Source organism: Pogona vitticeps, chromosome 1 (assembly GCF_051106095.1).
Source record: "Pogona vitticeps strain Pit_001003342236 chromosome 1, PviZW2.1, whole genome shotgun sequence".
NCBI lineage: Eukaryota > Metazoa > Chordata > Lepidosauria > Squamata > Agamidae > Pogona > Pogona vitticeps.
Window position 1 is genome coordinate 277,694,322 of NC_135783.1, and position 22,654 is coordinate 277,716,975.

General features: G+C 38.5%; 1 protein-coding gene across 4 annotated transcripts in view; it reads right to left on the reverse strand.

Annotated features, from left to right (window-relative positions):
• Positions 1 to 22,654, reverse strand: part of NELL1 (neural EGFL like 1) — a 670,736-nt gene that overhangs the window by 411,664 nt on the left and 236,418 nt on the right. For all 4 annotated transcript variants that reach the window (XM_072985884.2, XM_072985883.2, XM_072985886.2 and 1 more), the window contains exons 11-12: positions 17,728 to 17,827; positions 8,810 to 8,938 (exon numbers count right to left, since the gene is read on the reverse strand). In XM_072985884.2, the coding sequence (XP_072841985.1) occupies positions 8,810 to 8,938; positions 17,728 to 17,827 (229 nt within the window). The remainder of the gene's footprint in view (positions 1 to 8,809; positions 8,939 to 17,727; positions 17,828 to 22,654) is intronic.

A 22,654-nucleotide genomic window follows, 5' to 3' on the forward strand; every position in this document is an offset into this window, starting at 1 on the left:
ACCACTACGCGAAGATTCCCCCATCCGGCCGCCATTTTCGCCGCCCGGTAAGCGAGGGCAGGGCATGAAAATGGAGCGGGCAGCCATTTTTTTCTTCTGGTGGCCATTTTGGAACCGCCAATCAGCTGTTTTTAGAACATCGCAATGCGAAGATCGGTAAGCAAAATGCTTACCGATCATCGCAATGCGATGTTTTGCCATTCAAAATGTCGCAATGCAATCGCATTAGCAATAGCAAAAAACGTGTCACTATGAGGATTCTTCGTTAAACATGCACTCGTTAAGGGAGGCACCACTGTACAATGTTATCGTTTTAGTTAAATAAAACAATGTCAGTACAGTAGTTTTCCAAATATGAGTGATTAACTTATAAAATGAAAATCAATTCTGATATACATGTTTTACTAATCTGACAGGTTATTATTTTAAATATGAAATCTTCATTTGTTGCAAATATTACAGATTATAACTACTAGCAAGAATGAGTCTTTTTATTTAAAAATCATGATTTAAATTGAGTCCTACTGACTATTATCCACCCTGGGAGACAACACGTGGATATATTATTAAATAACGATGGGCACGAACTGAACTACAAACCAGAAAAAAACATAAACTGCACTGGTTCGTGGTTCAGTTTGTGCCACCCATCTTGCCAAAGCAAAACAAAGCACCATATTTTTTTTCTGCTTAGTGCTTTCATTTTGCTTTGGCAAGATGGATGCAACCCTTCCCCCATGCCCCATCACCTCCCTACCTTGTCTTCAAGCCGCTGCCGCTATCCTGAGAAGCAGAAGGGCCACTCCTTATACAGAGGCTGGGCCTGTTGCCAATACACATGTGCCCATGGCTCAGCTGACAGGTAGCTGCATATGCACAGCTTCCAGGTTCCTCCCCCCCCCCGGATTCATTTTTGGGGGATTTGGGGTAGCTTGCTCGCGGGAAGCCATGAACCACAAACTTTCATGAACCACCAGTTTTCAGGTTCATACCCATCTTGATTAGTAAATGATAAAATACAATGGCTGGAAACCCTTCTGCACTGCTACACAAAAGCATATCTTTTGGTTAAATTAAGAAGTGTCTATAGACATTATCTGTTGCATACTGAATCACATAACTTGGTGTGCAACATTAGCTCTATGGAGATTTCTTAACTTGGGGCAATTCACCTCCAAAACCATGCCATTTGAACAGAAGTGCAACAGGATTTCAGCCAGTAAAAGGCTACCTTTTCCTGAAACTAATGGAAACAAAAAGTTTTTAAGTATTTCTTAATATGGATTCCAAGTGCAGTATAAAAAAAATAAAGAAAGTGGGAAGGATACAATAAAAAATTATAAAGGTCATTTCTAAGTTGATACGATTAGACAACCTCAGTGCTAAGAAAATGAGTGTGATGTCTCACACGTCTTTCACAAGCCCTTTGGTAAGTTGACTGTCAATTAGTGTTAACTGTCAATTAGTGCCGAGAGAGAGAGAGAGAGAGAGAGAGAGACAGAGAGAGACAGAGAGAGAGAGATGGGAATTCACTGTCAGCTGAAACTTGATCTAAAAACAGAGAATCCTTCTACATGCTTTTTGACCTACAACCAGAGAAAAATATTTTTCAATTCAAATGATTAAGCCAAAGGTGAAAGGATCCCAGTTAATGCCAGCTGTTTTCTTAATCACTCAGTTTCCATGCAACACATAATTAAACTTATTATCAATTAAATGTGCAACTAAGCAGAATGGAGCATTACTATTTAAGGATTAAAAATAGTACAGAATACCATAAATTTTGCATTACTTGACTCGGAGTCTTTTTCTAAATGGCAATCAGATATTTTTATCTGAGATCTTCCATTAAGATATGAGCTACCAAACACATCTTTATGCTTCTAATCCAGAAGTGTAATTTTTTTAGAAAAAAAGAGATGTAAATAGTAAATAAACAGTAAATGTTGCTTTTACCTTTGCACAGCAGCCAAGAATACTGAATAACTAACTGACCTTTCAAGAGAATGATCCAGTCATTCAGAAACCAAGAACACCTAAGAGGTTTCCAATTAATCTTCTAATTTAAGTTCTAGGTTCTTCCTCTGTAAGGTCTGGATAATAGGGGGGAAAATTACAACTAAAATAGCACTCTTTGCAATTAGAAACCGGAGCTGCATTCTTTTATTAGGAATTAAAGATCAATAACAAAACAAAAGTCTCTTTGGTGTCTACTGTTGGTGCCTTTCACATATGGGTACCACCAGAAAGTTAACATTCATGTATAATACGTCATCACCAGGAAGTCAGACAGAAAATCACTTACAGCTAAAAAGTATCTGGGGTATGGAACCAATACATATACATTTCAAAACTAGACACCCCGTTGAAATGTGTAAAAGGAGTTAAATTCAATGTTAATCCTACCTGGAATAATGAGTATGACACATTTGTCATAACCTATAATAAAAAAATTGTGCGTCTCAAGCTGATTCCAATTAATGGCAACTATTTCCAGGATTTTCTAGGTAGAGAGTGGTTTACCATTCCCTTCTTCTAGGGGCATTCTGGGATTGTGCAGTTTGCCCAAGGCCACATAGGCTCGCTTACTGGGATGCCCAGTACAGAAATGAACTCCCAACCTCTGGAGAGCTCCATGAAACAGATACCTAACTCACTGAGCAATCCAGCCTACTAATTTGTCACAACTAACTCAAGCAATATTGATTGCAGTGTGTCTCTCTTGATAGGGCTAATGTTAGATTTAACCTAAAGTCTGTAACTAATTTTATTTATTTATTTATTTATTTATTTATTTATTCATTCATTCATTCATTCATTCATTCATTCATTCATTCATTCATTCTATTTATACCCCGCCTATCTGGTCGTTTCGACCACTAATTAGACTGTCTTAAAATACATATACAGTGGTGCCTCGCTTAGCGAGCGCACCGTATAACGACAAATCCGTATAGCGATCCCCTTTTTCGGGATCGCTATACGGAGCACCCAATTGCCGCACCTCGCTTTGCGACGATTGGGGCATCCGGCGGCCATTTTGGAGCCACCGATCAGCTGATCGGCAGCTCCAAAATGGGCGTGGGAGGACCCGAAATGGCCCCGCGCTGTGTTTTCGCGCCCTCAGCAAGCGAGGGGAGGGCGCGAAAACGCGGCGCGGGGCCATTTCGGGTCCATTTTGAAGCCGCAAAACAGCTGTTTTGCGGCTTCAAAACGGCCGCGGGCAACCCGAAATGGCCCCGTGCGGCGTTTTCGCGCCCTCCCCTCGCTTGCCAAGGGCGCGAAAACGCCGCGCGGGGCCATTTCAGGTCATTTTGAAGCCGCAAAACAGCTGTTTTGCGGCTTCAAAACGACCCGAAATGGCCCCCCGCGGCGTTTTCGCGCCCTCGGCAAGCGAGGGGAGGGCGTGAAAATGGCTGCCCGGGGCCAGGAAACTTCTCTAAGTGGGAAGTTTAGGGCCAATTTGGAACGCATTAAATGAAGTTTAATGCATTCCAATGGCTTTTCACTTCCCGCTTAGCGAAGATTTCATATAGCGAAGGTTAATCCGGAACGGATTAACCTCGCTATACGGGGCACCACTGTATATTGAAAAATAGTAATAATCAGCATTATTTTTTCTTGGCTTTCTGCTAAAGATTATGGGTTTTAAGCCTTTCCACATGAAAAGAGTAAGAAACTAATTTATAAATGAAAATAAATTTTCACAGGCTTCAGCACATCGTCAATATGTAGTCCCTTTGATGCATGCTATTAATCCATATGACAGTGATCTGCAGATACAGTATCGCATAGCACACACGTCCTTGATTTACATTCCCGGGAATAAGAGTCAAAATAACCTGGGAGAAAACTATGAGTGTGGGCAGCACTTTGAGCCGTTTCTCTCATTTTTATCCTTGAGATGGATACTGAAAACTGTTTTGCGGAAAAACTGGCACAACCTCACATGGAGGAATAACAGTGTGTTTTCTTTATGATAAATCTCTCTGCATACCACGGGTTTCCCATGGTGCATATCAAGATGGAAACAGACAACTGTGCACAAAATGTAACAGGATGAGCCCCTAAGAAGCAAAGCAGGGAATTAGAACAGATAGGATAAGTAGAAAAACAGAGCACAGCCTGTAAGTCAATCTGTTCAGGAGAGGTGGCTGCCATTTCCAGCAGTTACTGCTAGAGGAGAATATGTAATTAAAAGAAAAGGTCAGAACAGAAACCACCCAAGCTGTTGGTGTCTTCAAAAACACCTGTGGTGCAGTCTGAAAGCCTCTGATCCATACAGGAAGGAGTGTGCATCAGAGGCAGCATGCTATTTGTAGAGATCATGTAACTACACCAGCAAGTAACTGGTGGTCAAAGGGAGCTGAGCACTGATAGTTGCTGTTCACAAAACAGAAACATCAATGTCTGGATAGGAAAGAGCATGTGCTTTCCGCAGCCTGAAGAAGGGGACACCTGAAAATGCTTCTTAGTAGTCTATTCACAATAATGCTAGATCCCTAAGCAGCTGTGGATTAGGTAACATTGGTCCAGCAAAACAAGGGACTTGCTTTTCTTCTCTCTCTCTCTCTCTCTCTTATTTTATTTGTAAATTGACACAATGAAGGAAGATCTAAGAGAGAATTAGATATCTGAATAAAAGTTTTGAGAATAGGCAACTATCCAAAGTGAGATTTCAAGTTGTTTCCATTTCTGAATGTTTATATGAAAATTAGCTGTCTTCAATTTTGACAACAGTGTGATGTGACTCAAAGCCTTGCAGTGTGAAATTACATACTGAGGAGCAGATCTGTGGTTGTACCTTACAGCTACAAAAGCACAAAACTGAATAAAGCCCTAGAGCAGTGGCTTCCAACGCTGGGTCCCCAGATGGTCTTGGACTACAACTCCCAGATATCCTGGCCAGTACAGTTAGTGGTGAAGGCTTCTGGGAGTTTTAGTCCAAGAACACCTGGGGACCCAGTGTTGGGAACCACTCCCATAGGAGAATGCCAACTTGCTCAAAATGGTGGAACTGAGGACAGGATGTTTTACTCTTCTCCATATTTTCCTTACCCACTGACCTCACTACCACTCATAAGCATTGAGGAAAAGTTGCTCCCCCTCACCTGCTGGGCAAACTAAGAATGTGGCAACTACAGCTATGCAGCAACAATCTTAGTCTCATGGCTGATTATAGTTACAAAGAACTAACTAAAAGATGTCGTAAGAATCAATCACATGAAAACTTTGTCCCTAAGGACACAAAGAGTTCACCTTATTTGTTTTAGATTCTTATATATAAAACAAGAGTCCAGAGTCCTCAGGGACTTGTGTGTCTTTATTCTAGAACTTCCTTGACCAATTAATTGCTAAGATACAGGCACTTTTCTCTTCACATTTTTATGAGTTACGTTGCTCTTAAATTTTCAGTTAATAAAATGCAAAACATAAGGAAATACTAACACAGGAATAAAATATTTCATATTACTCAAAGCAGATCCTCAGTGGATCTCAATTAGCAGAAAGAAAGGATGAAACAGTAAAGCAGAAAATGAAAAAGTAAAACTTTTGTAGTGAATTTTACAATTCACTACAAAAACTAAAAGAAGAACTGAGTGTTGATCAAGGTAGTCAGAAAAAAGAGGGAAAGAATAGCACTAGAAAGTCAGATCACTGAAACACATTTCTGCAAATGGATAAATGTGTTTAACTTTAGCTCTAGTTGTTCAAGTGGCCATCCATGCACCCAAATGGGTTGTCTCAGTAGAGTCACACTTCAGCATTTTCCAGAATTAGGCTACTGTTTGGTAGGCTACCTACCCTCACTTTGAGTGCTTATGTTTAATGATTTATTTGTATGATCAACAGATTAGATGTTGTATGTTTAATGAAGTAAACCTCCCTTCTCTTTTCCTGCCAAGTAAATAAAGAAGCACTGAGCAAGAACAGTGCCTGTGGAAGGGAACAACAATGAGTTGTGTGACTACATAGATAATTGTTTGGAGAACCCCAGTTAATGGTAAGGAACATGCTGGTTTTCTTTGTGGTCTTTATATACATCATCATGAGAATAAAGCTACAATTCAAATTGCTTGGACTGCTTCTTTTCTGCACCCATTTACCACCACTCATTTCAATAAAAATGATATCACATAAGTTGCTCTGCTGTTCTCAAAGCACACCTCCAGTCTGTACCACTGAGGCCTTGAATGCATCTAGCCTCAATATTAATGCATCATGAGATCTATGCTTCACCTTTGTCAACAGCCCACTTGAATAAAACAGTCTTGACTGCCAGTAGATGGATATCCAGAGGAGTATTTTTACTGCATTTTGATGCCCATTTCTATCACACCTAGGATATAATAGTAATTAGGTGACTAGGAACCACTCCCTAAAATAAATACAGTAAAAGTTTAGGGAAACCACATACCCCTCCCCCAAAAACAGTGTTTAACATTTTGCTGCTATAGCAAATAAACTGTCCTTCAATACTTGTCCTCTAGCACAACTGATAATTTTGAGCCAATAACGTTTTTATTAGGGCCTTCAAAATGATGATGTAGGGAGAAAATGCATCAAAATGTTGTTGGCAGGCTAAACAGCATCCAACGTTACATACTGAAAGGGGGGAAAGCTTATATTCAATTAAAAAGCAAGAGCAGGTGAAGAAAAGAAACTTAATGTCCAGACATGTCTTTAATCGTTGCTGCCAAATGCCACTTTACCCTTACAATTTGAGGTATGTTCAGACGAACAGCACAATACTGGTCATTCTCAGTCCACGCAGGTATGGGGAAACCGCAGCTTTTCAGCTCAGCTGGGCAGAGCCAATACTCACTAATCTCTCTCTACTGAACACTCTTTTCTCCCTGTTCCTGAAGTATATTTGAGCAGGAGGGAAGGAAGCTTAGAAATAATTCTACAGAAAGCATTCTTAAAACATGAAACAACCTATGAGCTAATAACTGCCAGTGCCATAAACTAGGGAAGGGATTGTGCAAAGCAAAGTGAATGCCTTTTATGACAGCTTTTCACATTAATGCACGTTCAAGGCAAAACAGCTAGAAGGCACTTTGCTTCCTTGAAAACAGGGCTAAAATTTTTACATTGAGTGATTGTTCAGCCAGCAGCATTTTAGAATGTTCTTCAGGTCTGGAAGAAGAAATAACAGGTCTCTTACCTCCCACCCTGCAGAACTCAATAAAACATTTTTGTTCCTATGTTTATGCCCCATAATGCATATGCCTGTGTGTGCACACTCATGCACATATATCCTTTCTTTACATAATACTTAGATGAGTGAAAATTTATGCCTTATTCTTGCTGTGAGTCAGAGTTTATGGGATAAGAGGACATTCCAGGGTAGGGGAAGACTTCATCAAACATTAATTTGTTAGATATCAGACCAGTCTAAAAATGCAAAATGAGTTCACTTAATTATGTCTAGAGATCAGCTAAGGCCTTATATCTCTCTTGGATACAAATTCCTAAACAGCGGAAAGCCTTAAAGGGGTAGGACTGTATTCTGGGACTGAACTGTCAGTTCCTCTCTGCCAGTTTATACTGTCAGATCAGCTGGCAAAGCCAATTCTCTTAAGTCCAATCTGTCAGTTCACACTGACAGTGAAGTACATTGCCTTTGCAAGCAAGCAGCTACTAAATAGTATGAGTCTCAGGGTCTTAAAAGGCCAGTTCTTTAGGGGAATGTGGCTGATGGAGCGTTATCTCCTGGAGACCCAGGTCATGAGGACACTCTAGGTCAACAACACTCCTCCAACTGACAGGGTCTGGCATTGCTTTGGTTCTCCTCGTTCATGCTGGGACCTAAACTGGTGCTCAGGAGTCACGACAGAGCATAAGTTGTTCATGCTTCTTCAGCCACACACTGAAAAAAAACTGAAGTACCAAAGAAATAAGAAAGATGGTCTCAACAGTGACCGAACACTGAGAACAATGTATTCAAGCTTTTTTTTAAAAAAAAGAAAGCAGATACAGAAGGACAACATAAGGCACAAACTGAAAATGATGACATCAGGGCATACATATATCAGGACAATTTAAAATTCAGTGATTGAGGGATAAAATCTAGAATGTGAAGGAAAGCTTCCATTCTCTTACCAATAAAAGAATTCAACAAGCTCTTCAGACTATTCAATAATTTCATTGTGAAGGTAAACATAAAATTAAAGCGAGCCCCGTTTTGCTAAATGTAAAACCAGACTTCACACTGCAGTATTGGAAGAGCACAAAAAATTCTACTCTTATTTGTCTTCTGTACAACCACATAAAACCAATTTCTGAATGACAGCTGTCTAACTTGCAAAGAAAGCGAGGAAAAAGAAGGTGCTCAATCAGGGCAAAATCACAAGTGAAATTCATTAATATATATATTCCAAACAAGTTTTAGGAGAATCCATGGGAATGTCTTTGCCAAGGAGACACCTTTTCCATCATCTCATTGTTTCTTCACACCTCTTGAGATGCAACATGCAGTCATAAACAGCAGTGATTCCATTTTCAACATTTATCGACTTAGTCCTTTCATTAAAAAAAACTATATTGCAAAAACAATTGTAGCCAGAAGCACGACAGCTTAATATGCGAAGAAGCAAGACAGCCTCTAGGGAGCAAACCACACAGATGAACTTTCCATCTGTCAGGGCCATTTAAACTTTCTATGTCTAAAATCAAATGAGGATATTATCATCTATGCTACCATGCAGGCTCAACTTCATAATGAGACTGTCTGCTCTGTCTTTTCTTTAAAAGAATATTTCTTACCAGATTAAAATAAAGATACTTTGTGGAACAGATTATTTACCTTCACAGTAGGCAGAATCGCCTTGAACAGAGACATAACCACTTCTGCATTCACAAGTTGCTCGTGTGTTCCAGTTTCTGCATTCTGAGTTTTCACCACATCTGTGTCCTTGTGCGCAAAAGTTATGACCTAAAATATTGCATATAATGTATCAGAATGGACTCAATAAAAACTGCATTCTAAATTATTGCTAAATACTGAATTATTGTATACATACCAAGGACTCCAACATCAGCTCTAGTATTAATCCATACAGTATATATTTGAACAGAGTTAGATACCCATTTCCCCTTTTTTTGAAAAAACAATTTACTCTAGACAGTAAGATAACACAACTTCCAAATCTTCAGAAGACGGCCAAAGAGCCCGAAAAACCCACAACAGCCAACTTCCAAATCTTTTACTTGTGCCCTTTATCCTAATGGAACAATAATTTTCCAAATTCTATCACTTTGTTTTGGAACTAATTTTATTTTGTCCTCTTTCTGGAAGGTCATCCTCAGCTATATTTATCTGGAGTTATTCAAGCTGACCCCACCTTTTCTGAGAATGACCCATTAAATGTAATAAACTGAGTAAAATATAATAAAAAACAAAATGTGTTTTAAAAAAAGTAAATAAAACCCCAAATAAACCAAACAATATATTAAAGAATAACTTTATATGGCTCTGCATTTTTCTGGGAGAAGGGAAGTTCCACTTCTTAGATGTGTACAAAGACTGCATCTATCATGCTTTGCAAGAAGGGAGGTTCATTGTAATAGTCCAACGAGTGACAAGGTTGTTTCATTTGTACTTAACAGTCTAAGGAACTGATTGACAGAGACCTCCCTAACAGATACAAAACATGAAAATGTTATTCATTAGCTAAAACCCAGCTGAAAAATTACAATGCTGCAATTCTATCAGTGTAAATTTCAGCTGCAAATGGACACAAATTAAGACGTAAGCATAGATACTTGCTGGTGATGAAACTGCTGCAAAATAGCAAATGTCAGCTCAGGCTCAAGAAACTTATACTGCTAGACAAAAGTAACAGGATTCTGGCCATTAGGTATTTGTTTTACAGCATTTCCAAACCAGTTTTTATTTTAAAAATCTGAAAGTGGTTTACAATAAAAGCTATTTCAATCGAACCAGTAGTTAATCAAACCGTTAAAATAATGGAACATTAATGAACATATTAAAATCAACTAAAAGAAACAAACACACAAAACCATAGGTGACTGATAATGTTAACAATTCAGGATAATGAGGAAAATGTCTAGGCAAACATAGAGGTCCTTGGTTGCCACTGGAAAGACCTATGTATGTATCTAGACATTTTCATCACTACCCTGTTTCCCCAAAAATAAGACCTAACCTGAAAATAAGCCCTAGTATGATTTTTCAGGATGCTCGTAATAAAAGCCCAACCCCCAAAATAAGCCCAGTAAAGTGAAACTCCTCCCTCCACCATTGTGCAGCAACCAGAAGAAGAGGACGTGACCGTATTTGAATAGATGTAGATTGTTGTACATTTAAAAAATAAAACATCCCATGAAAATAAACCTCAATGTGTTTTTGGAGCAAAATAAGACCCTGTCTTATTTTCGGGGAAACACAATCTCAGGGAGGAGGCTACTCCATATGGCAGGCACTACAACAAAGAAGGCCCTCCTCCATGCCAACAACTTCACTAGTCAGCAGTATGATAAAGACAGCTGCCCCCATTCCAAGAGTGCAGCGTGAGATGATCTATATAGAAGAAGATGGTCACTCAGTGAGCCTGCTTCTTCAGCTATGTAAGAGGAAATTTGGCTTATCACACTGCCGCAAATGTTTTGTCTTCGCTCCACTGCACAAATTTATGGGCAGTGAGTAAGCCCCAAGGCGTTTAGGGGTTCATAATGCCTACACCAGAATCTTTACAATAAAATCATATGTAAGTCTACTGTCATGTAGTTCTGAAGCAGATTGTCAGGACCCATAAATAAATGTGCATACGACTCTGTTCATAACTGGACCCTGAAATGAAGACATAACTGGATTTCTCATGATACAGAAGTATAAAATATACAGATAAGTACATGGTCTCTGGACTGTATCCAGAGAATAATCAAGCAGCTACCTTCTGTACTCATGGATGTTTCTGAGACCTATTTACTTTTTATAACAGAACAAGAAAGCTGCATGAATTAGGTATTCCTTCTAGAAATCTTTTGAACTCCTGTTCTTCAGTTCTACTATTCATATTGTATAGAAATGTATATGGCTTTGGCAATTTCACTATGTGTACCAAGACTGGATTTGTCATGCCTTTCAAGGAGGGACAGTTGTAAGAGAGCAACAGGAGGTAAGGCCCTTTACTTTGTACCTGCCATTCTAGAGGAGAGAATGACACAGACTTTACTAGCAGATACAGAACCATGACAACGTTATTCACTAGCCAAAATTCAAGTGAAAAACTACAATGGAGTAGCCCATCAATGTACATTTCAGCTGCAAATGGACACAGGTTATTTGATGATATACGCCTAGTCATGCAACAGGTATAATAAAAGCAAATGTCTATGCTGATCTCTTCACCCGGTTCAAGGGAAGAGTAGGCTTCTATTGAGGGCCATACCTATGATTAGGCAGATTGATGCACCTGTCTTAAACAACAGAATCTGCATGTCATGAAAACACAGCAGATACTTAGTTATGCACATTGTTACCATTGTATTTTTATTTTATTTTATTTATTAATTTTATTCATTACATTTGTACCCCTGCCATCTAGTGCCTAAGCACTAACAGTGCTTTTAACTAAGTTAACTGTTTTAACTAACAACAGTTAAAACACAAGTACCCACTCTGGCTCACAGAGACATAAATAATGAGACCAAGACCAAAACACTAATAAACCTAGAGGTCACAGATAATCAAACTAAATATCCAGTTCATGGATCCACAAGGATCTCAGAGGATAAGATGTTTCTGAAGGCCTCTACTGTCCTTTATTGTCAAGGATGGAAAGATGTCCTGATATGGTTTGAACATTGAGTACCATGAACTTTGATTTAAGTGGAGCATTCACTACTCTTGTCTCAGCAGTAAAATATCTTGAGTCATCCCCTTCTCTGCCTGCAACATTTTCAAGAACAATTAGGGATATTCTTCTGCATAGAGGGATTCTACTTGCCCACTCCTTTTTTCAACACTTGTTTCAAAGTCAACATGGCATACAACTAAAACATTACAATCTCTAAGAATGTTTGTTAACTCGAAATGTTTACTATGAACTTAGCCTACAAAGTTACTGTGAACTCATAATATGACAACAGCATCTTTTCTGCTGCCATATGTGGTCTGTATTTCCAACATATTAAACTCAAAGAAATAGTGACAAATAAATCCAGATTTCCCAACAAAGTCATTAAAGGGAATAGCTAATCAATCTTATCTAAATGATAAAAAGAAAGTGACTAAGCACCAAAATAAAAAAGCATTGAGAGATAAAAGTTTTCCAGGATGATATATTCCATTTCAGCTGTTTATAGGTCACTCTGAAAACAGTAGTAAAATGGATTCAAAAAACTGTCTCTAACATATGGCTTCTTTTATCATTTCTTGTTACGTGCAGCAAGTTACAAACTGGTTCTGCCTATTAACTTGGTTTTGAGCACTTTATTATTTTAAAATAACTTAGTGCATCCTTTCTTCAGCAAAATAAATTCTTCTTGTTTCATACAAGAAGAGAACCCCTCCATAGCAGAAAATTATGAATAATCTCCAAAGGTATCCTTTCTACAAATTATGATTGCCAAAGCAAGGTTTACATGAAAAGAACCTCTGAGCTACGCATCTTTACACTCTATTGCTGGCAATCCAAATGTTAGCAAAACATTCATTATTTCAAGAGACAAAGAGTTTGCAAAGAAGGATTCTTACATCTTGAAGCCCATAATCCCACCTAACAACAAAGGCATTGTTCCTTCTGATTTCTAGACTGATGTTTACTACATGATTCCAAAGTAACAATGCTGTGTTTTATTGTATCTGCAGGGGCTTCTGTGCGATTACAGGAGTTGTACGCACAAACCAGGTACCTGGCACCTGCTCTTGCATCATAAACAAACCATTGTCACACAAACTGCTAGGCGTCAGTTCCCTAGTATGGAACTACTCGCATGCAGGCATCAAAGTCTCATTTCAGCCTGACTTGACTTGTTTGGTTTCGAAGCCAGAGTTGTCTTAGCTATTCAGAAGATTTAACTCTAGAATACAGTTCTAAGTTCACTCAGATCTCAGTATCTTGCAGTAGCATGAAAACTAGGCATGGACAATTTTTGATAGTCTGAAGACCATTTTTGCCCTGCCCTGGACTTTAATGGCTCCACCCTCCCAACTAAATGAGTTCAAGAAATGGCAAATCACACCCTTGAAGCTGAGCTTCATCATGTCTCAGTCAAAGCAATGGTACTTAATTTTTAATCATAACTAACTGGTTTCAATCAATAATATTAATAACCAGTTTCAGTTGGATTGATGCCTAAAACAGCAACGTTTCCTTTGTGATACAAGCTGTGAAAAACTGGGGCATCATCAGCCTTTCTACTGGAATTCTCAGAAGTGTAAAGTTGATTTAGATAGTTCATTTATTATTTTGTTAGATTATTTCATATTTACTGCAAGCAAGAGTAATACAAAACTTTTTTATTATTATTCCTAATGCCAGTCCAACACAGATGACAAAGCTAATGAGCATGAACTATGGTAACAAACAATTCAGAACAGCTGCCCAGAACAATTTGCCCCCAGACAGAGGTCATAAACGGTGGAATAACTTAACACTATTTAAAACATTTGAGATACAATTAGAAACTTCAAAAGCAAGACTCTCATTGTAAAAGCATGCATTCTAGATCTTTGACAGACTGGGTGACCTCTATTTCTTCTTCCAATATTACAGCTGAATACTCCAGCAGCTTCATCAAGGTTGCTAGTGCAATTTTTTTACACTTGGCTTTCCTTTGATGAGGGCATCCTTATGTCTTTATTACAATTGCTTCCACTAGATTAAATTTTGCCTTAAGTTATTTAACTGTGCAATGACCCATTTATCATTTTAAGCTAATTATAACAGTAATCAAATTCCATGCTTCAGGGAATAGGTAGACAAGCTTATTTCACTTTGGTGAAGAATAGTGCAATTGGCTACGACCATATCCATCAAAATGTGTTCTTCCAATTAGATAGCATACAATTCCCCAAAATTCAAATAATTTAACAACCTAACACATGCTGTTCAAAGACACTTTCTGCTGGAATCTTACAAAAATGTGCTGTTATGTGCTGTCAGATTGCTTCTGAGTAATGGCAGCCCTATAAATTAATGACCTCCAAAATATCCTATCATTAAAAGTCCTGCTCAGATTCTGCATGCTCATCTCATGGCCCTTATTGAGTCAACCTATCACAGACTTTGTCCTCCTCTCTTCCTATCAGCTTCCATTTTTCTTAGCATTATTGTCTTTTCCAGTGAGTCTTGTCTTCTCATGATATTCTCAAAATTCAGCAGCTTCGGTGTTATCATTTTTGTTCTAGAGCAAGTTCAGGCTTGATTTGATCTAGAACTACTCACTTGTGTTCCCAGCAGTACATAATGTCCTTAAAGGTCTCCTCCAATATCACCTTTTGAATACGCAGCCACATAAAAGGACATTCACTAAATTCAGTAGGACGTACATCCAAACAAACATGAGTATGTCTGGAATATATAAGATTCTCCCCACATATAAATCAGCCGTTATATTCTCTACAAAATTTAGTTTGAACATCCCACCTATGGGGCAGTGGGATATATGTGTGACTCAAAACAGTAACCCAATTACTACACAGCATTTTACATGATTACTCCAGTTGTCATGTTAATAATGTTCAAGTGTATCTTTGATTCCAATACACCCTAGGTTTTTCTTCTCCTCCACCACAAACAAACCAACTATTTGTGAAGCTGAATTTTTGAATGCAATTAGTAATATTCAGCACAGTTCTGGAGCCATGAATAGAAGCAAATAAAAAAAATGCAAAGCTTGCAAAGTTTTCTTCTCAATCATGTGAAGAGATAGCGCTGAAGCTCCCACGACTGATACACATCACATGTTTCAGTATGACAGGTGAACAGAAACTTTATGTAAACATCTTATGTCATCTTATTATTAATAGAGCAGGAATGATGACTGCTCCTTTTTCTAACATCTGACTTCCAAGTCCAAAGTTTGCAGATTGTACTGTATATCAGTCAAAACCATTGCTGAGCTCATTGGAGAAATGGCAGGATATAAATGTAACAAATAAACAGAATAATACTATTCTTGATTATGTTAAAAGAAGCTGTACTGTAATATATGACATTAAATAAAGTTTAATCTTAATGGTAGTCCCAACTAAAGTAGGTGCACAAATCAATTGCTCAATGCCAAGTCACTGGTTATGTTAATCTCACTGGATCAATGGGTCTGCTGTAGTTGGGACAACCAACTTATTTCAGATCATTAGATCTTCCACTGAATCACAGCATAAAAGCATATAAAGCTTTTCCAAGGGCCACCAGAACCTACAACACCCAGCAGGCAAGTAAACATAAAAAGGCATCTTTTCAGAAATGTTCATATATTTTTTCCCTAAACAAAAACTTTTGTTTCTATGTTTGCACTATTCATTTTTGTTTCCATAAAAAGGATTTATCAAGAGCAAACACAGATAACCACAAATCAAATGAAGCATACATCCTGGCTACGCATTACAAACTGAACACTCATATGAACATATAAATCACTGTATATTGTGGTATGTGCTTTTAATTCAATCCCTCATAAAAAAGAGCAGTGGAATCAAATTAAACTAATATAATATCAATTGTTTCTGTTTAGATAAATGTATTAGGCAGAGAGCTAGCTTTCTTGTTTTGTTGTTTTGATTTCTGGCTTTTCCCCAGATTTGCTTCTATTGTCAGATTTATGGGTTTTCGCCTTTTGGGAGTTCTTGGGAACTTTAATCTATTTTTTGACTTCTTCAATTAAAACTTTTTCAACCTGTTGGCTTTGTTATTGAATTGGGATCTTTAGCACTAAATTAATCCTTGTCCCTCAACTACCTACTGGGGAAGTTTTTTGAGCACTAGTATGCATGGTGGCATTGACCTGTCTCACAAAGCTGGCATGCTTTGTGAAGTTATTGATTTTGTAGTATCTTGATTTCTGCTTAGCACAGCCAAGTCAGAATCTGACTCATGTGTGCCGGAATCAAAGTGACCTATTGGTGAGTCTGTCATGGGTCAGAAACCCAGATTCTAGGGTTGATTCAGAAGTCATTTCCCTGATAACTCTTAACCTGGGTCTTACACACGGTCAGGAAGACAAGGAGATGGTTTTCACATGTTTGCACTATTCATAAGTGACATTAAATACATTTATTTTGTACTCTGGTGTTCCAAACTACAAAATGTAAGGTCGGGGGGGGGCTTTTGTGAAGTGTGAAATCTCAGTTATTAAAGTCCTGCATGCAGAACAACTTAAGTGCATGTTTAATAATAACATCTATTGGGAACTTATTAAAATTAAATTCTAGAAATAGCTCTGAGTCCCACAGCAATCCATGAGAAATGTTTGATTGTGCATCTGGGAAAACCACCTTATTGAGTACCACCATTTTTCTTCTATCAATGCTCTACTAAAATCTCAGCCCTTGCTTAGACGCCACAAGTTTATAAGATGACAAATTACAGTTACAAGAATGTTTCTGTAGTGGTCCCATCTAACAGAATGTTTGCCCTGCAGAGTTCCCCCACACACTTAGTTTCTTTCTGCATTCAGCTGCAATATATCTCTTCTCAACAGCATTCTGCTAAATGTTTTCCTGACTGGTGATTTTAGTATTAAATATGGAAGCAGTGGAAACAGTGACAGATTTTTACTTTCTTGGGCTCCATGATCACTGCAGATGGTGACAGCAGCCAGGAAATTAAAAGGCGCCTGCTTCTTGGGAGGAAAGCAATGACAAACCTAGAGAGCATCTTAAAAAGCAAAGACATCACCTTACAGACAAAGGTCCGCACAGTCAAAGCTATAGTTTTTCCAGTAGCAATTTATGGAAGAGAGCTGGACCATAAAGAAGGCTGACCGCTGAAGAATTGATGCTTTTGAATTGTGGTGCTGGAGGAGACTCTTGAGAGTCCCCTGGACTGGAAGGACAACAAATCTATCCATTCTGAAGGAAGGAAATCAACCCTGAGTGCTCACTGGAAGGACAGATCCTGAAGCTGAGGCTCCAATACTTTGGCCATCTCATGAGAAGAGAAGACTCCCTGGAAAAGCCCCTTATGTTGGGAAAGTGTGAAGGCAAGAGGAGGAGGGGACGACAGAAGACGAGATGGTTGGACAGTGTCATCGAAGCGACCAACATGAATTTGACCCAACTCCGGGAGGCAGTGGAAGAGGGCCTGGCGTGCTCTGGTCCATGAGGTCATGAAGAGTCTGACACGACTTAACAACTAAACAACAACATGTTCTTTTATAACATGTTTATAACAAGATGATTTTAACACTATTATAAGGTTGCTATTCATATGCCATCTTGAGTTCAGGGAAAAATGTGAGGTTTACCTTTTTATTTATTTGTTTATTTAATGGCATTTATTGGTCACCCTTCTTCTAATGGGGGGATTTTTAAATAAATAAACTGCAATGCACTGTACAGTTATGTTTGTGCTAAATCTGCTTGTGACCTTAAAAAGAACATCTGATATTGACAGATATTACTGATGTTAATATCACCTCGGTAGCAAACTAATGTTAGACATCAACATGCAAACCAGTATTACCCATATCCAGATTCTACACATTACTCATTAAGCCACATTGTTAGAGAATAGCTGATAATATCCTACTTACCTTTGCATACGCTGCAGCATCGATTCTCTGGGAGGATGTAGTCTTTTTCTGAGCAGTTCAGTGGAGGACAGGTCTCTGTTACTTTTACTAAAATTCCATTCTGGAAATAAATAATGTTTTTAGAGTGTAACACTGATGAAAGTGGAAGTGATGGAAGGGTTACATAGTTTACAATACCAGAGATCTTTACTAACAACTGTAATAAAGTGACTGACAGTAAACTCTCTCTATTTCTTCACCATATCACATACTGACTCCATGCGCTTGGACACTCCTATTTGCACAATTTAAAATTAAATAGCACTGCTCTTAAATTCAAGAATGCACAGCTCCTTATATTTTTGTGTCGTCTCTTCAACCATTTGCAGGAATCTAAGTGTTTTATGAATGTTTTTTCTTTCTGTTCTTCACACATCGGTTAGCCCTTTTTTAACACTGTGGGATAATTTGATTCTCTGTACTGTATTCATTTATATAATTCAAATGCAACAGACAAATCACAGAAATAAAATGGATATATACTGAATCTCTCTTTGAGGGTAATCCACATGATAGTGATCCACCATACACTAATGGTTACCTATGCCAACTTTAAACTAGGTCACCTTGAGATATTACACCTAACATACTGAAAAATAACAGATGATTTTTTAAAAAAATTCAAAAAAAAGAGGAAATCAGTTCACCATAATCCCGATACTTAGTGACTGATAGCATTCTACCTCTCACATGCATGCCATGGCTTCTGATCCCATTACTACCAGAAATACTACTCCAGATGCAGTATTTTCATATGCCACTTTGCTCTCTGACTGTTAATAACATGGCTTTGGATACCATATCCCCATTTATGCCCTATTATCTAGGCTTGCCCTATTGTCTAGTTGGCCAGGTTTTACCTGGATTTCAGGTATGCCTGCTAGTGTTGATGTAGTCCACCAACTTAGCTTGGATTCTAAATTTTCAATTTTTTAAAAAAAAATTTAAAAGAGGAAAACTCCAGCCTTTACAGAAATGAAAATATGAGGCAAAACATGCAGTCATTGTTCTGGCAATTGTCCTGTGAGAAGCAAGACTTCGATAAGTACAGCTCTGTATGATTAGTCTTTGAAAGACTGGATGTCACAGATCCTGAATAAATTAAAAATTAATCTATTAATGGTTTGAAGTTGCAATGCTAGGAACATATAGCCTAGGTAGTGAAGCCATAGAAGCTAAAGTAAGTGAATGTAGATATTAAATAGCAATGGGGAGATAATCGAGCCCTGTGGCATGCCACAACTGAGACTCCACGGGGCCGATACACTCAAGCTGTACTCTTTGAGGGCGGTTCTCCAAGAAGGATTGGTACCAGGCAAGCACCAGACCACCGATTCCCAGCTTGGAGAGCCTCCCCAGGAGAATACTGTGTTCAACGGTATCAAAATAGGTCTTACACCTTAGTAAATGGATAAAGAAGATTGACAGATGTCTAAATTATATTACAAAATTTTCCAAGCACTCAATGAAGTCTTCCATTCATTTGAGTGGGAGAGGCTAGCAAAGTTATTTTCTCCAAAATCCCCCAGTCAACAAGTTATGTGACTATTCTGGATGGGGTAGTGCAGGACTGGACACCAGGTGGTCTATGGGCCACATGCAGCCGCCCAGCGTCATTTCTGTGACCTCCAGAACTCGTGGTTTTTTTCAGACCCCTACACCTAAATTGTTTATTATTATTTTATTTATTTAGTTTGCTCAAAACATGCATAGAATGAAGGGTGCTTTTTGCTAAGCTTTATGGCCTCCAAAGAATCCCTCCATAAGCCAATTTAATGGCTTTTTTTTAAAAAAAAACAGGATTTTCCAGTTAACACATTTTCTTCAATTAAGTCCATATTTCTATTAAACCCACTGAAGCAAACCATACCACTGCATTAATTTTGGCAAATCAGGTGTAAACTGGCCTCTCTAGCCATGTCCAATCTCTTCTGCTCTTGGGTGAACAGTTCTGAGACCACTGAGACTGCCCACGCCCATGAAGTCCATAATAAAGTGTTTAAACTCTGCTATGAATTCCCTAGCTTAAAGTAGCTCATAGCAGTGAACCAAAACAGAAGCTAGTCTATTTCAGAAGGGGTTTATATGAAGAGAAAAGGGAAGGCAAATATGGGAGATCATATTGGATTGGTATTTGCTGGGGGATGGGATCAAAAAAGTAAAAAAGGGAAAGAATATTAAAGCAAAGATATTCTCTAGTGACAGACAGGCACACCCAGATAGAGAGAGAGAGACACAGAAAAAAGAACATGTTGATTTCAGTAATTTAAAGCCTACCTACATTGGCATCTAGTTATGATATATGGTTCCTAGATAGCACTGTTTGGGACAGAAAAAAAGACCTAATTTGCTTGTTTTTCTACTTAAAGTGATGCATCTTTCCCCTTTAAGAGCTGGCCCGTATCCTTCTGGCACAGGGCTAGGGCATGCAATACAGTATTTGGGATGTATTCTCATTATATGTGCATGGTAGGATGGTCTCAGTTTACTCATTTTTACTCTAGTGAAAGTTCAGACTTGACTTGATTGAGTATTTACTGTTCTGCCTTTCTGCTGATTGTGGTAATTCACACTTGTCAAAAAAAGCCACAACAATTGTTTTGTGTTTGGGTGAAGAGTAGTTAACTAATGAACAAAAGAGTCAGCTTCTGATATTTTCCCTCATTCAGTGTCATTTTTTTGAACAGTAGTGAGCACAAGAGGGTGCTGACTGTAGGCCAGCCATTCTCAAGTATTGTCTTTCAGTGTTGGAAGCTGTCTTCAGTCCTTTTTAAGGAAAAAGGTGGGGTAAAAAGTATTTAAAATAAATAAAGAAAAAATTAACGAGGGCCTGGCACTTTTGAAGGCCATGATTGGAAGCAATTCTCCACACACCACCTTATAAGGTTCATTATGTGACTTATTGTGTTTATGGTCAAGGCCAAAAACAGGTTGAGAATGGCTGCCGTAGACCATCTTGACTTCTGCCATGAGTGTTGTCAACATTCGGCCTGACCTTTGCTATGTAAATTAGGCAAACTTTTCTCTGCTGGCAACACAGATACACTATTATGCAATAATAGTGGGCTATTTCCAGGAGTTTTAAATGGTGGATAGAGAAGAACAATATCCCACATTCATAAAGTGGAATTTTGAAGAATTTAATCTCTGAAAGTACAAGTGTTAGAATGTTGTTTCAGTGGAAGCACACATTTCTCAGAAGTATTAACACTTCTGTGCTAGCAAAAAAAAAAACACCTGTACATGGTGCTCAGAGGTAACACAGTACAATCAAATTTGATCCTGGCTTTGTTTGCCAGCCTGATTCTAAGCTGATGTGCCAGGCGACTGCACTTGAAGCTGCATCCTAAGCCAGTCAAGTGGCACAGAACATTGAACTCTGAACAATATAAAAGCTTCTTAACTTCATAGTGTGCTGACACAATTTTTTACACTACCACTGGCAAATGAGCAGATAGGTTTTGCAAAAGACAGAGGAAAAAAATCAGTCATTAGTCCTTTTCCCTTGTTGCAAAAATCCAAGATGTGTCTGCTTCCTGGATTCAAGCAATCAGAATGACGATCCTCACCATAGCCAAAATATATCTTCTGTTCTTACCAGTAAAATGTTTTCTTGGCATGTCTGCAGGAAGGCATTTAACTCAGCCTATTCTATTTATTGTAACTGTAAACAGGGATGTGCACTGCCCAACCACTGATTTGGTTTAAGGACCCACAGACTGATATCTGTCCTGCCCTGTTCTTGTCTGTGTCCATGTTGATATTTGGACACTTCTGGATCTCCATAGAAAACATCTTTTCCCTGAATGTGCAAATAAAATTGACTTAGATGTGATATATAAATAACATGAAAGATCCATGAAGAGTGCCACGCTACCCACGAATGTTCACTCAGCAGTTGCCTGAGAAATATACAGTGGTGCCCCGCATGATGATGATAATCCGTTCTGTGAAAATCGCTGTTTAGCGAAATCAGCGTCATGCGAGAACCCTTTCCCCATTGGAATGCATTGAAACCCGTTTAATGCATTCCAATGGGGAAAATACCTTATCGTTTTGCGAAGATCACCCATAGAGCAGCCATTCTGTGAGCGCTGATCAGCTGTTTTAAATCGCTGTCTTGCAAAAAAAACGGGCCGAAAAACACCTGTTTTGCGAAGAACAAGCTGCCAATCAGCTGTTTTAAATCATCGTCTTGCGAATAAACAGTCCGTGAAGCATGGACCAAATAGTCATTCAGCGAAATTCCCCCATAGAAATCACTGTTTTGCAAACCAAAATGACGGTCGCAAAACATCATTGTCATGTGGATTTGTTGTTTTGAGGGGTAATCATCTTGCGAGGTACCACTGTACAAATAGACCAGATGCAGTTAATGTTTCAACATTCAGTCACGTATGTTGCCTATCCTTAACCACAATATTTTAAGGTTTATAAAAACAGAAAGTCTATTTGAAACTTAAATTCATTAGATTGTTTTTTTTTTCTTGCAATGAGGTTGGGTCACTTGCTATAAAGGTAAACAACAACAACAACCACCACCACCACCACAACTCTATTCAGGTATTATTTACCTGATTCTTTTCAACATACAAAATTGTAGCAATAGACCTGTCCCCTCCATCATCACCTTCCTCAAACAGACAGCAAAAAATAGGAAGATTTTCTAGCATTCTTACTAGCAAGAAGAGAATCCCTTCACTTCAGATTCGTTCTTTTCCACATGAGGAAAGCAACAATAGAGAGGGTGGGATGGGGCATTTTCCTCCTTGCATGCTGAACAGAACAAAGGGTGTGGTGCAGATAGCAATACACCTCATGTTTGGACTGCTTGTGACATGGTCTGGTTTGAGCAGTCTTCCAGTGACTATATGACGTACAGGAAATC